This window comes from Vulpes vulpes, chromosome 15, assembly GCF_048418805.1.
Source record: "Vulpes vulpes isolate BD-2025 chromosome 15, VulVul3, whole genome shotgun sequence".
Lineage (NCBI taxonomy): Eukaryota > Metazoa > Chordata > Mammalia > Carnivora > Canidae > Vulpes > Vulpes vulpes.
This window is the reverse complement of record NC_132794.1, coordinates 84,109,300-84,124,897: the sequence shown is the minus strand read 5'-3', so window position 1 is coordinate 84,124,897 and position 15,598 is coordinate 84,109,300. Positions and strand designations below refer to the sequence as shown.

The 15,598-nt window shown below is 39.4% G+C and overlaps 2 protein-coding genes across 12 annotated transcripts in view; one reads left to right on the top strand and one right to left on the bottom strand.

The window, feature by feature from the left end:
• The window catches only part of MARCHF5 (membrane associated ring-CH-type finger 5), a 51,083-nt gene extending 43,360 nt beyond the window's left edge, over positions 1–7,723 (bottom strand). The window contains exon 1 of the mRNA XM_025990621.2: positions 7,208–7,723. Within this exon, the coding sequence (XP_025846406.1) occupies positions 7,208–7,242 (35 nt within the window). The 5' untranslated portion in view covers positions 7,243–7,723. The remainder of the gene's footprint in view (positions 1–7,207) is intronic.
• The window catches only part of CPEB3 (cytoplasmic polyadenylation element binding protein 3), a 195,916-nt gene continuing 187,952 nt past the window's right edge, over positions 7,635–15,598 (top strand). For 5 of the 11 annotated variants that reach the window (XR_011997508.1, XM_025990586.2, XM_025990580.2 and 2 more), the window contains exons 1-2: positions 7,678–7,869; positions 8,447–8,532. Coding sequence is in view for 4 of the 11 variants with exons in the window: in XM_025990586.2 (XP_025846371.2) it covers positions 7,781–7,869; positions 8,447–8,532 (175 nt within the window). In the remaining 7 variants the exon portion in view is untranslated. Of the gene's footprint in view, positions 7,870–8,446; positions 8,533–15,598 lie in introns of all 11 variants that reach the window. The other 6 variants (XM_072739507.1, XM_072739502.1, XM_072739508.1 and 3 more) reach the window with 5 other exon arrangements.

Below are 15,598 nucleotides of genomic sequence, written 5' to 3'. Positions count from 1 at the left end.
ATGCTTTAGAGAGCTATACTCTAGTTAATGCAAGAAAGGCCTCATTTAACAATGGAAAGAACTACACTGCTTGCTTTGTCTCAGGATTAAAAGTGTCACACCCCATGTACTCTGGAACAGGAACTATACTATCAAGAAGACTAAAAATCCCATTATATGTCTGTTCACCCAAGTGGAATGTAAGTTAAAGTATCTGGATTCATCACAAAGATAGAACCACAATTACAACACATTACCAAAGGGTAAAACTGAAGGGAAATACACCACAATGAAAGCAATAAAGCGCATATATATATATATATATATATATATATATATATATTCATGCCATACATATACTTTGTCTCTGATCTTCATAAATTCTGCAATTATTTCCATCTTAAATAAATAAGGAAACAAAAGCCCAAAAAAGTAATTTGCCCAAAGCCTCATAGAGAGGCACAGATGCAACCTAGGCCTTAACTCCAAAACACTGGCTTTTTTCACTACACCACACTGCCATATATATATACAGTGAATTCTGAGAAAATTTTCCATTTCTTATTTCATAGGAAATTATAGCCAGTTTAAGAAATTGTTTCATTTTTGTTAGGGTACTTTTAAGCAGCCATAAGGAGGTTTTACCAGAGATCTAAATTCCTTCCAGTCTATTTCTCTGTGCCATATAAATATTATCAACTTAAAAACTTTGGCATGTAAAGAGTTAGGAGCTGTGTATGTATCTAAGGTATGTAAAGAATTGCTACATAAGTCTGGAAAAGAGGGAGGAAATATTTCTGGCTAAAGTGTCCAGAAAAGCTTTATAAATGAGGCAGAACCTAAACTGGGTCTTAAAGAATGGGGAGAACTTTGAAAGGCAAGATGCTAAAAAAAATTTTGTGTTCAGAGGACAGTAAGCAAATCAGTTTGGGCTGGGCAATAACATGTATGTACTCATTCGTAAAGAGAATTAATAAAATACAGAAGATTTTGAGCAAAGGAGATAATTCTTTAAGTGGTGCTTTTGCAAGATTATTCTAAGCACTTGATATGTCATAAAAAATGAAAAGAGACACAGATTCAACAGTGTATTTCAAGGCTCTGTGGGTAAAAGCAATAGGGAATAGTTTCTGTTCTCAGTGAACTTCCAGTTGAATGTGCATGATGGTGGTGGTAACAGATGTGTGGAAGGCTCTGAGACACGGGATTTACTGTGATAAACCCATAAAGGTTCTATGGAAACACAGGAAGGGAGAAACTCACTCTGTCTAAAGGAGCTATGTAATACTTCAAGGTGATATTTGAGCTGAATTCTTAAGATGATTAAGAGCCAGGTGTTAAAAGAGAGGAAGTCATCTAAAACAAAAATAAGGAAATGGGATATGCTTAAAAATAAGCATAGAATATTAGGGTGCCCAGGGTGGTTAAGTGTCTGATTCTTGGTTTCAGCTCAGCTCATGATCTCAGGGTACTGGGATCAAGCTCCACAGGGTGCTCTGTGCTCAGTGGGGAATCTGTTCAAGGATTCTCTCTCCTCCCTCTCCTTTCCCAGTGCATGCATGCATGTGTATATATATATATAAATAAATATATAAAATATACAAAAATAATATATATGTGTGTATAAATAAATACAAACATACATACATAAATAAAATCTTTAAAAAGAAAGCACAGGATATACCCACAGGCAATGTAGTGGAATACAGAAGAGTACAATTAAGGTAGATTGAGACTGAATTACATTAATAGACCTAAGCCCTTTCACTATGGTCTTGAAAATTTACATTTTATCCTACAGGTGATTTACAGACTGCAGCATTTGAGGCACAGAAATGAGGTTATTATAATTATGCTTTGGTCAATTCTGGTACCATTCTATAAGTCAAACTGGAAGAAGAAAAAGTAGAACAAGAGAAGGAAGAATCTCTATTTGATGAGTGAATTTGGAGGGAAACAAACAAAAACAAAACAAAACAAAACAAAACAAAAACAAAAGATTTAGGTTTCATGGTTGGTAGACTAGACAGATGGATTAATCAAGATCCAAAAATTAGGAAGAAAAGTAAAAGCCAGGGAAATATCAGGTGTTTAGTTTTAGATATGTTAAGACGCTAGTAATACCATGTATATACATGTGGAAATGTCTATAGGCCAGCTAGGAAAGAGACACTAAAGTATGGGTAAGTGGTCAGAAATAAAGACACACATCTGGGAGTCATTCAAATAGGTGAAAGTGAAATAGTAAGTGGGTACCGTACTTATGTAATTGAAGGGAGTAAAGGTAAGGTAATGCATGAAGGAGGAAAAAGCAAAAGATAGAGAAATAGTATGGAATAATAGAATATAATTTCAGGAAGTTATGGGGTGGTGGTTATCAGTTTCATCTTCATTACATATATGTCAAGGATATGAGGACCAAGCAAAAAAGGCACTAAGTTTATTAATTAAGAAATTTACTGGTGACTTTCACAGGGCACTTGGGTGGCTCAGTTGAGCTTTCAACTCCTGATTTCAACTCAGGTCATGATCCCACTCAGATTGTGAGATGGAGTCCTGCATCAGGCTCCCTGCTCAGGGTGGAGCTTGCTTGACATTCTTTCTCTAACTCTCCCTTTTACCCCCAACTCCCCCATCCCCCGCTCTCACTCTAAAATAAAATCTTAAAAAAAAAAAAAAAAAAAGAAAGAAATTATTGGTGACCTTTAGTATACTTTAAGTAGAGCTAAGGACAAGAGAAAGAGGAATGAAAGTCAAATTATAAGGAGAGCTAAGAAAGAGAAAATGACCTAAATATCATAAATGGGAATAGATTAAGTAAAAAAAGAACAATGTCAATCCAATGAATATTATATATATTCTCTTTAATTGCTGAGCATCACAGAACTCAGAATGTATCTATGTATGTATTTATTTTTAAAGATTTTTATTTATTTATTCATGAGAGACACAGGCAAAGGGAGAAGGCGGCTCTCTGCGGGGAGCCATATGCAACTCTGCTGAGCCACCCAGGTGTTCCTCAAAGTAGTATTTAAAACAAATTGTAGATTGATATATTTAAATTTTAGAAACAAAAACAAAACCATGACTTATATATGGTATATATAAAAGCATTAAACAAAGGAGACTGGAAGAATATAAACTCATTTACGATAGTAGAATGGGGATGGAGAGAAGATATGCAACTGAGGAAGAGTGGTCAAGGGGGATTTCTGTTATGTTTTCACTGTTAACATACAGATAGATGCAACTATAACTAATTGCTATGGTTTTTAATTCTAGGTATTAGTCTGTAATTGTCAAAATAGGATAGTGATGTGAATGAGGAAAAGATGCCAACTGAGAAAGAAAGTGAGAAATTGTTTTAATGGAAATTAAGAGATGATTATATAAATCCAAAGATAATATGGTATGTTCCTATCAGAATACATCCTCCAAAGGGATGTACACCTCCCAAAGGGATGTACACCTGTGATTGATAACACTTTCACAGAGTGAGGATTCTAATTCACTTTGCCACTGCAGGAGAGGGGCAGGAAAGAGATTATTCTCTTCACTTTCCCTTCCATATGACTGTTTTGGGACACTGGCTAAGTGCCTTGCCTACTCACCAGGTACAAGTAAGTGATGCAAGACAACCTCAACAAAATCCTGAGTGTTTACTGTGAGATGGGAGTAGACGTTAAGTCAAGTTTCCAGAAGCAACACTCAGCAGGCCCAGGCTTCAAAATGTTAGGTCCATTCCTGCAGTTTATTACAATATTCTTTGTACTCTCAATACATTTAATCCCAATTTTGAGAAACACAGAGAAATCAAGAAAATAGATGGTGATAGAATAATGATACTAAGCGTCTGAGTTTATAAGTGCTTATAATTTCAGAGCAGTGTCACAAATGATACTAGAAAACTACCCTTTTCCCACTATTCTCAAAAATTGTTTACCCACAAAAATTTTAAACGTTTGAATAATAAATTTATACAGGACAGTTGCTTACTGTTACCAAAATGAAAGGCAATCTAAATATATATCTCTTTTTTTTTCACCTACAAATACTGCAGTAAAATTTATCAAGATAAACTAACAATCGCTAAACGAAATTTATTCACAAAGGACAGGGCAATTCGACTTCAATTATTAATAAGTTGTAATTAATTTAAGAACCCTGAAAGACTAAGTAGTATAAACTGAATGCACAATCCATGTTACTATTAAACACAATTTTCATTTTATTTGACAGTCAATGAAACACAAACCTCACTATAATTTAAACTCCATACGAGCATTTTTGGTTGTGTTCACTACATAAATCAAGGGCCTAGAATGGTACTGGGTATATGCAGGCACTCAATATTTACTATATAAGTTCAATAAATACAAATACTTAATAATTCACCATCAAATACCTAACTTTTAACTTAGAAGCAACAGAACAATTTGTGTTAAACATATTCCTTAATCTTCTCAAGATAAAACCTACATTGGAGAATTAAACATATGGCCAGGTTTCTGAGCTAAATTCTGTCCCTCAAAAACTGCCACCTGAAAACCAAGCCAGGGAGAAGCCAAATTCATGGCAAGAACTATGAACCCTAATCGGTTGACACATTTTAATCTGTTACGTTTGTCAATATTCCTCAAATGAATCAATCAAATATCTTTGTATTCAATTTGTATGCAGGGCCAGCCCAGATTAAGATGATAGTAAATACAAAAGAGATGGGAGGAATTGCCACACATAGGAGAATCTTAAGCATCTTCCTTATGCCTAAATAATGAATAACATTTTATTGTTTTATATAAGTGCTTACATGTGTTCTCATAGGATACAGTCCTGTGAGGCAGGACATTCTCATTTTATAAATAATGATGGACAGCCTCAGAATTTAAGTCCAAAATCACATTTTGCCACTTACTAGCAGCAAAATGAAAATTTCACAATTACAGTCTCTAAGGCCCAAACTTTCCTCACGAATCCATACTCTTATCATGAAATAATCCCTTAGGGTTTAGGGCAGTATTTTTCAACCACATCAGAAACATCTAGAAAGCTTTTGAAAATACAGATGCTCAGGCCTCATCCTTCTAGAAATCTGTGATCTGACATGTTTTGGGCAGAGCCAGGCATCCATCCATATTTTTTAAATTAATTAATTAATTAATTTGAGAGAGAGAGAGAGAGAGCATGAGCGCTTATGAGAGCTGGTGCCAGGAGGGCACCTGGGGGAGGGGAGGCACAAGGAGAGGGGGAGAGAATCCCAAGCAGACTCCCAGCTGAGTTAGGGAACGCCGGGGTGGTGGGAGGTGATCCATCACAAGCCTGAGATCATGACCTGAGCCAAAATCAAGAGTCAGCCACTTTACTAAGTTACCCAGGCGCTGCCTATTTCCCCCTCCCCTCCCAAATCCATATTTTATGTGAAGCCAGGTTGCAAACTACTGACTGGGATAATAGTCTTTGAATGTCATCTTATGAATCTACCTTGAGGTTATGTCAAAAAGGTACAAAAGATAAGGGTAAGCCAATATTAGAGTCATAGGCTTCAGTAAATGCAGTCAGAATTTTCAAGTTTCTGTTAAGAAGTTGTAAATGCCTCACAAGTACTCCCTGGCTTTTACTTTTATGGAAATCTCCAAAGAATATATGAAAGCCAGGTCATCTTTTGGACACAAAAACTCTTCTAAAAGTCACCTGTGTTAGAGTGAAAGTGGCAGACACTCAAAGGGGAAGAACAAATCGAATTACAGCATATCCTGCACCAGAATAGGGTGTCATTTGATTGGAACTGGCAGTGGATGACGAGGTTTCCTCTGGGCATTAAGTAGTCCTATATAATTTGCCAGTATGTTAAATTATAATGAAGGGAAAACCTGGTAACTTGTCAGATCCCTAGATGACTGGGGAAAATGAGAAAAAAAATTCATGCATTTGTTCATCAAACAAATACTTACTGATGATACACCGAGTACCAGGCTCTGTTCTAGGATTTAAGATAAATGAGGAAGTTTCTGCCTTCTAGGAGTTTATAAATTACTTACATTAAAAACGGGGTGGTCAATACAACCTGACCTAAATGCTGACTTCAAAAGAGGGCTGGCATAACAACTCGATCATCCCAACTGAATACAGTAACATGATTTTTATCAACTTTGATGTCTCAAAATTCTGGGCTTCAAAGGAAATGTCTGTCACTCTGGGAAGAGATTTACATTGGGTGATTTGTGTTCTGGGTGTGGCTGATCCAAACAGCGATTAACTGGGTATAATGTCAGTTAAGGGAGGCCTTTCATTTAATGTCTTACAGTTGAATCTTCTTTACTCAGTACAAAGAACTGTACCACCTGCTTAATAGGGTCCAAGTGGTCTGTTGACAATTGTAAGCAACCATAAACATTATGCATTAGCCTGTAGCACTAGCTATGCCAGGAATTTAAGACCTGGGCAGGGAAAAATGTAGATTTAGTTTTCCCAAAACTCAGGGTACGAACCATGCACTAGAATCTGAACAGCAGAGGGCGATGCAATCGACCTCACAAAAAAAGAGTTTCACAGACTGGAGCCCCCCAGAAATGGGCCATTGACCCCAGTATAATATAAAACTTTCTCGGTGAACTCAACGAATCATAAAATATGCTAACTGTTCAGTGTTGGACTCATGTGGCTGTTTTCCATAACCTCTACTCTAGTCTGACCATTAAAGCTCCCTTGCGGGTACTCTTGACCTTACAGTTTTGGGGTGGGGATGGGGGAAAGGAGAAATGAAATCAGACTCTCAGGCCTCCCAAAAGAATGCTCGCCCTTGGTTTTTGGAAAGAGTCTTAAAATTGTAGGAGATCACTCCCTTGAAAGATAGTCTAGTTGTTCTTGCCAGTGACATCGCTAACAAACACGTTACAACATAGTTTGGGGGGGGAGGGGAGGAGTGCAAGAAACAGAAAAAGAAACTAATTCCGTGGATTAACCCAAACCCCTCTCACTTCCAAAGGGCGTTCCAGCAAAACCAGACGCCACTCCCTAAGTTTCTCTTTAAGTCTACGCACCCGAGCCACCTGCTCTGTCCTTCCCCAGCACGGACTCCTAAACTTTCTGCCCCTCACAGCCCCCCGGCCGTGGAACTCCTCCCGGCACTCCAGGCTCCGCTTACGGAGAGCCTCGAGGCCGAACACCGGCAGGACGAGACCCAGAGCGAGGGTCCGCGGCTCGCTTTCTCCCCCACGGCTGCCCGTACCTGTCCAGCATCTGCTGTAGGGCTTGGTCCGGCATCTTCCGCGGAGCCGGCGCACTCGGCCCCCCGCAGTGGACCTGGTCAGGGCCAGGCCCAGGGACAATAGCACTGAGAGGCGGCGGAGTAGGCCTCAGCCCGGCGGCAGCCGCGAACCCGCCGCCCAGCCTCCTGGGGTGGCTCCGCGAGCCCGGAGGCGGCGGTGCGCGTCCAGCGGGCGTCCGGAGGAGGCGGTGGAGAGCGAGGAGGAGGAGCCTGGGGCGGGGAGGCGGCGATCGCGGCCCGGGTTCCTGCCCGTCGGCCCGGGGTTCCGGTCCATGGACCGCGGGCGCCGAGTTGCTGCCGGCGGAGGAGCTACCTCTGTGAGGTAAGAGTCACCGCCTCCGTGCGCGCCGGGGTCACGACGCAAGGCGGCCCAGAGCAGCCTGGGAGATGTAGTCCTCGGACCGTCCCCGCTAGAGGCTGCACAGCCCGCCCCGACCACCGCCGCCGCGCCCGCCGCCGCCCGGCCGGCGCCCTCCCGTTTCCTTCCTCCAGGGGGAAAAATGTCCTTCGGGCCGCTTTCCAGGAAGCAGCAGGATGTGCCGCTCCACTGTCAGTAGCAACAAGGTCAGCCCTTCCTGCCTGTTTCTTTTCTCAGCTCTTGCCCTCAGGTGGGACCGAGCCAGGTGAGCGGAGGGGGCTGAAGGGCCATTTCTCGTCAGGGTCCCCGGCCCCAGTCGCGGCGTCGGGGCGGGCCGTGGCGGGGATGAGGGTGGCAGTGGAGCCTTCAGAAGCCCTCCGCGCAGGGGCCAGTCTCTGCCGCGTCTGAGCTCGTTTGGGGGAGTTACACAACCCGTGCAAGGGCTCGGGTGCACCGGTGCGGGAGGTTATTCCTGAGGGGACCAGGGGGCTGCCTTGACCAGATGGTTCCCACCGGAGCTTCTCTGGGTGTTTTGGGGGAGTGGCGGGGGAGAAAAGATTATTCTCTCCCTCTCTAGAAGCCTTCTAAAATGTGCCTGGTCTTTTAAGGGCTCGCCGACAAGTCTCCAAATGGAACATGTTCGTGAATAAACAGCTCTTGCTTACTCAGCTGTGGGTTGTCAGGGGTGTTTGTTTCTCTCTTTGCTGCTGGTCACTGTTAACCATTTCCAGTCGCTTTGACACCTCCAAGCAGGTGGATGTGTGTGGAGGAGGGGGGCGGAGGGGAATCAAAGGGGGAAAAAAATCATCAATCATTAGTTGGGTTATTCTTTGACGCTCTAGGCACAGCTTTGGCGGGAGGAAAGAGCTGTTGGCTAAAACGAATGCGTCTTTTGGACGACCTGTGGCGTTCTCCAGCGCTGTGATTGGTAGGACGTCTGGTAGTTTTCCCTCGATTATGCCTCATTTTTGCTGCAAGATGTTTGATTTTTCTTTAAAATTAAAATGTGTCTTTATGCTTTTTTTAAGGTGGAATTTTACAATCAGCTTTTAATTCTGTTTAAAGTTTGCTTCCTGAATATATTTGAACTAGAGTGTATGTTGCCAGAAAAAAAAAGAAAGAAAGAAAACATGTGAACAGAAGTTTATTTGGCCTCCAATTTCTGAAAGATGCTGTTATGAAAGGCTTTGGGAATTTACATGACTAATTATAATTAAAGATTCACCTTTTTCTCATGAAATGTAAAACAGGCCCCCTGGAGGGAAATAAGAATTTAGTTTACTCAGGCTATCTGATAGTTTATTTATTTATTTTTATCTGATAGTTTAAATTCCTATTTATTACTCCTCCTACTGGGTAAGACTTCCCTTTATTTATCTGCTAAGCAGTTGTGCGCCACAAGAAGATGGATATATATACATCCTAATATAAAAAATAGAATTTGATCATAGCATATTGATTAAATAGGCTAGTGCAAGCTCCGTCTAGTTTTGATTTACACTGACAGCAGTTTTCACCTCATTTTATAATTTCTATTTGAATCCGAAATTGGAAAGTAATATGATACACTTCTGGTGATAGAGTGCTGTGTGCAAATTAACCTTAATTTTTTAAAAAAGGATTTTATATTAGGATTTTTATGAAAAGTATTTCCTGGATGTGTCAAAAATCCTTTGGAATAGCAAAAAATGTATAATGTATATGTTATTCATCTTACGAGTGATTAGCACCTAACCTAGTAATTCCACTTCTTATTTACCCGAGAGAAATAAAAGCATATGTCTAGACAAAACTTGTATACAAATGTTCATAGCAGCATTATTCCGAATAGCCAAAAAGGTGGAAACAACCTGGGGCACCTGGGTGGCTCAGTCAGTTAAGCATCTGCCTTCAGCTCAGGTCACTATCCCAGGGTCTTGGAATTGAGCCCCACAGCCCAACAACAGGGGGCTCCCCACTCCAGGGAGCCTGCTTCTCCCTCTCCATCTCCATCTCCCTCTTCTTCTGCCTGCTGCTTCCCTTGCTTGCATGTGCATGTAAGCTCTCTCTCTGTAAAATAAATAAAATCTTTTAAGATAATCTCTAAATATTCATAAACTAATGAAAGGATAAATCAGATGTGGTACATCTAGACAAAAGAATATTATTAGGTGATAACAGGGAATAAAGTTCGGATACATGCAACAAGATGGATAAGTCTTGAAAACATGCTAAGTGAGAGGAGCCAGTCACAAAGCCACGCATTTATTGTATGATTCCGTTTATATTAAATGTTAAGAAAAAGATTCATAGAGACAGAAAGTAGATTAGTGATTGCCTAGGGCTGAAGGGGTAAGAGAGTAAAGGGGAGAGAGATTGCTAATGAGTACAAGGTTTCTTTTTGGGGTAAAGAAAATGTTCCAGAATTAGAGTGGTAATAGTTACACAATATGCATTATACCTCAATTTAAAAAATAATGTAAAATAAAATTAGATTCTAGTGATGGTGGCACAGCTCTTTATTCTAAAAAAAATTGAATTTTACACTTAGTATGAGTGAACTTTATGGTATGTAAATCATATCTTGATAAAGCTGTTAAAAAAGTAATTAGCTCCATATGAAATGTTCATAAGGACATCTAAATAGAAACAGATAAATAGATAACTCATAATTCTTTATTATCAAACTTTAATTTTTTAATTGGTATGGGCAAGAATCATGATTGATAAAACTCATGAAATAAATTAATTCCTTGTATTTGAAATGAGTGACACTTATGGCCTAAATTTTAATATTGTCTGTCAACTTTGTTGTCCTCAGCTCTTGCAGTTAAAAATAAGACTCAGGGTGTGTGGGTGGGCCAGTCAGTTAAGTGTCTGCCTCTTGGTTTAGGCTCAGGGCATTGAGATCAAGTCTCATATTAGACTCTATGGTCAGTGTGGAGTCTGCTTGGGACTCTAGCTTGCTCTCCCCGCCCCGTGTGTGTGCTGTCTTTCAAATCAATCAATCTTAAAAAAAACCTAAATAATTGGAATTATAATGTACTTTGATTTTGAAGGAAAAAAATCTTAATTACTTAAATCTTAGTCTCACCAAAGAGAGAAAAAAGTTGAAATGTACTGCATTTTACATAGGGTTAAAGTTTGTGGTAAATGATATTCAGCCAAGAGAGTTATGGAATACATTAAAAATTTTGTAATGGATTTGGAAATGCCTGAGTACAGAACCACTCTAAATACATCAGGAAATTTAAAATAGTACCTTAAATGTTCTTCCATCACACTTGTTTTGAACGGTCTGCCAAAAGGGACCCTGGAGGTATTCCTTGGAGAAATAGTGTAAAACAAACCGGTGTCCTCCAAAGAGAATTATCATTTGCTAAATTTGGTGATAAGCTGCAGGCTGAGTCCACACAGCAGGCCACAGAAAGTTCTTCTGCCTGTACTTTAGTAGCATATTAAAGTACTCTTTAAGAACATACAAACTGGGGATCCCTGGGTGGCTCAGCGGTTTGGTGCCTGCCTTTGGCTCGGGGCGCGATCCTGGAGTCCCGGGATAGAGTTCCGTGTCGGGCTCCTGGCATGGAGCCTACTTCTCCCTCTGCCTGTGTCTCTGCCTCTCTCTCTCTCTCTCTCTCTCTCTCTCTCTCTTATAAATAAATAAGTAAGTCTTTAAAAAAAAAACAACAACATACAAACTCCCTAACAATGATTATGTGTAAAAAAAGGGGGGGGGGGCACCTGGATAGCTCAGTTGGTTAGGCATCCAACTCTTGATTTCAGCTCACTTGATTTCAGCTCAGGTCAAGATCTCTGAGTTGTGAGATGGAGCCCCACATCAGGCTCAGTGGGGAGTCTGCTTAAGGATTCTCTCTCTCCCTCTCTTCCCTCCCTCTCCCTGCTCAAGGGCTCATGCACCCTTGTGCCCTCTCTCTAAAAGACAAATCATTAAAAAAATAAAACAATAATAGTATTTCATTTGAATAGTATTTCGTTGTGAAATATTAGGTAATGAAGCATATGATGAATTAGCAAATGAATGGCATGGAAATGCAAAGTGATTTAGAAGTTTAGAGGCATTTGTTAGGGGCTGGTGTATTAAAAAGAACTTTGTGAAACAGAGGAGATTTAGGTTCTACCTTGTAGCACTAGGAGGAATTTTAAGTGAATAGGTGAATTGTAAGTGTATATAGGTGAGGAGGTGGAGAAAGATCTTGGGTCTGAATGAAAAGATGTAGAGAGAAGAGTTAACCTCTATTATTGTAACTGTAGATCTCTGTTGAGTAAGAGTGAAAATTACATTTGATTGGTTAAGTAGGCAATAGTTTAAAAGGCCTTGAATCTATTAGTTCTTTCAACAAATATTTATTGAACATGTAGTATTTATATGATAGGCACTAAGCTAGGCACTGGGAATACAGTAATGAGCAAAACCAAGCATATTACCCAGCTTTGTATAGTTTATAGTGAGAGAGATTATCACATAAATACTTTTTAATTTGCAAATGTGTTATGGTGTTATGAGGGATTATAACTAGGGATTTGACCTGACAGGGAGGTCAAGAAAGTTTCTCAGGAAGTATCCATTATGCTGAAGCCTAAAGAAGAGCAAGAGTTAACTAGACAAGGGGAAGAGGGATGAGCATTCCAGACCAAAGAACATCATGTGCAAATATCCTATGAAGGAAAGCCCTGTGATAAATAGGGGAGACTGAAACAAAAAGGGAATTTGGGGAAAGATGAGACCAAAAAATGTCAATCAGGTGACAACGAAGAACTTTGTAGGCCAATTTAAGGAGTTTTGCTCTTATCCTAGAATCCTGCTGAGAGTAGTTTAGATATAAGAAATCAACTCTATTCTCTAGGAAATGAGAAGTTAACTTGTGGTTCCTAAACCTGGTGTGAGTCAGAGACTTGACCTGGAAATTCTAAGGCATGTGCCTTGTTGTTGTGCCCAATTAGCTGTTTTTTTTTTTTTTTTTAAATAAAACAAGTTCCCTAAGTGATTATTAGAACAGTAGTATCTCTGCAGAAATACTGCAGTGATCAAGAGCCTAGGTTTGAGTCTTAGTATTGTCACTCAGAAGCAGCAACTTTGGGACAGGTTACTGAATCTGTTTAGGCCAAATTTCCTCATCTCCAGGAAAACTATAGATTTTACCTCATTGGATTACTGGGAGGATTAAATGAGAAAATTCATTTAAATTGTTCAGTACAGTGCTGGGCACATGGTTAAGAGTTCTATTAATGTTAACTTTTAATTATTACTAAAAGTTCTTGAATAAAGTGAGAGTGGTTTAGGGGGATTAACTTTGAAGTGGTATGCAGGATGGATTAGAAATAAAGACAAGTTGGATATCAGTAACTTGGCCATGGTCTATAACTGTTTTCAAAAGTTTGCTTTAATACAGCTATTAGTTCTTGAACATCTTTATATAGACTAAGTAGTTCTTTAGAAGATAATGTCCCCATCTCTTAAAGGACTTTTATGGGGAGAGTTTGGCCCCCAGAGTACATTTTACTGGCTTGGATCTGTAGGATTACTTTGAATTGACTTTTTCCTAATTCTAGACAGAGGCTTCATTGGCCTGATAGAGGACAGTCTAAGACCTGTCTATCTTATTTGCTCCTTAGAGATTAAAATCCTAACAGTTTATATCCACTCTAATGCAGTAATATTTATAAAGGGTAAATAATGTTACATAATATCATCACCTACTAACTTGCCTTCTCTTCCTACTCATAAATATGGTGGAAGACCTATTACTTTTCACTATCCTTGCTTAAATTCCCCTCTCTGCATTTTGTGTCCCTGGGATATGCAATAGTATGTCAAAAGTAGGCAAAAATCACAAGATAACATGTCACATATTCCCTTTTGTATCTTGTTCCTGGGGTATCAGTTTATTATGCATAAGGAATTATTTTCTTTTTCAAACAAATATGAATGTCATAGAGTCATATTTCAAACAAATATGAATGTCATAGTTCTCAAAATGTGGTCTAGTAGACCCCTAAGGCTCCCTGAGAACCTTTCTGGGAGTATGTGAGATTAAGATTATTTTCATAATAATAGTTAAATATTATTTGCCCTTTTCACTGCATTGGCATTTACATTGACGCATAAATAATGATGGATGAAACTACTTGTACCTTAGCACATTAAAGGCATTGGCACTAAACTGTACTAATGTTATATACTTTTCACCACCATGCACATGCAGTAAAAGCAAAACAGAAGTTCACTTAAGGATGTTGATTGGGTTGTGTGGGTAGCCCAGTTGGTTAAGCATCCAACTCTTGATTTTGGCTCAGGTCGTGGTCTCAGGATTGTGAGATCAAGCTCCAGGTTGGGCTCCACACTGGGCATGGAGCCTGCTTAAGATTCTCTCTCTCTGCCTCTCCCCACTCCCTTGTACACACTTGTAATTCTCTCTTTCTCTCAAAAAATTATTTTTTTAAAGATTTTATTTATTTATTCATGAGAGAGACAGAGAGAAAGAGAGAGAGAGAGAGAGAGAGAGAGAGGCAGAGACACAGGCAGAGGGAGAAGTGGCTCCATTCAGGGAGCCCGACATGGGACTCCATCCTGGGTCTTCAGGATCAGGCCCTGGGCTGAAGGCAGCGCTAAATCACTGAGCCACCTGGGCTGCCCCTCAAAAAAATTATTCTTGAGTAAGCAGTAAAAAATATTTATTTTATTAAATCTTGACCCTTACATATGCACATTTTTAATATTCTCTGTGGTGAAATGGGAAATGTGTACACATCTTGCATCCAAATATGATAGTTATCTCAGAGAAACACACACATATTTGAGATGCAAACTGAACTGGCTGCTCATAGCACACTATTTTTACCTTTCAAAAGACAATAAAAATTTAAATTTTTGTGCTCTAAAGGAGACTGTTAACAGAAACTGAAAAGATATCCCACAGAGTGGGAAAAAATTTTTGGAAATCATGTATCTGAAAGGAGACTTGTACCTAGAACATGTGAAGATTTATTACAAATCTATAGTAGTAGGAAGGCAAATAACCCAATTAAAAAATGGGCAAAGGATCTGAATAGACATTTCTCCAAAGATATACAAATGGTCAGTAAGCACACGAAGAGATGCTCTCCAACATTTACTGTCAAATCAAAAAAAAGGATAAATGTTGGTGAGAATGTGAAGAAATTGGAGCTCTAGTACACTACTATTCGGAAGATAAACTGGTGTGGGCACTTTGGAAAAACAGTCTGACAGCTCCTCAAAAGGTAAAACAAAGTTTCCGTGTGACCCAGCAGTTCTACCTCCAGGTCTATTCCCAAGAGAAGTGAAAACATGTCTACATAAAAACTTGTACATAAATACTCATAGCAGTATTATTCATAATAGACAAAAAGTGGAGCACCCAATGCCCATCAATTGATGAATGGATAGATAGAATGTGGTATGTCCATGCAATGGAACATTGTTCAACAATAAAAAGGAATGAAGTTCTGATATATGCTATATGGACGAACCTTGAAAACACTACACTAAGTGAAATAATTCCAAAGAGCACATGTTCTAGGCTTCCATTTCATGAAATGTTAACAGTAGGTAATAGGTAAGTTTGCAGAGATAGAAAATAGATTAATGGTTGCCTCAGGCTGTTGCAAACAGGGTTTTGGGGTTTGGTGACAACTAAGGTGTGCAGGAGTTTCTTTTTGAGATGATGAAATTGTTCTAAAATTTATTGCAGTGAGGATTGCAACTCTGAATATACTAAAAGCATTGTATGTGTTCAGTGGATGAATTATATGGTGTTTGAATTATATCTCCATAAAGCTGCTATTTAAAATAACACACACACAAAAATAAAATAACACCAGATAAGGCACCTGCCTGTCTCAGTTGGTAGAACAAGTGACTCTTGAGCCTTGGAATTGTTTTTTTTTTTTTTTTTTTTAATTTTTATTTATTTATGAGAGAGAGAGAGAGAGAGGCAGAGACACAGGCAGAGGGAGAAGCAGGCTTCATGCACTGG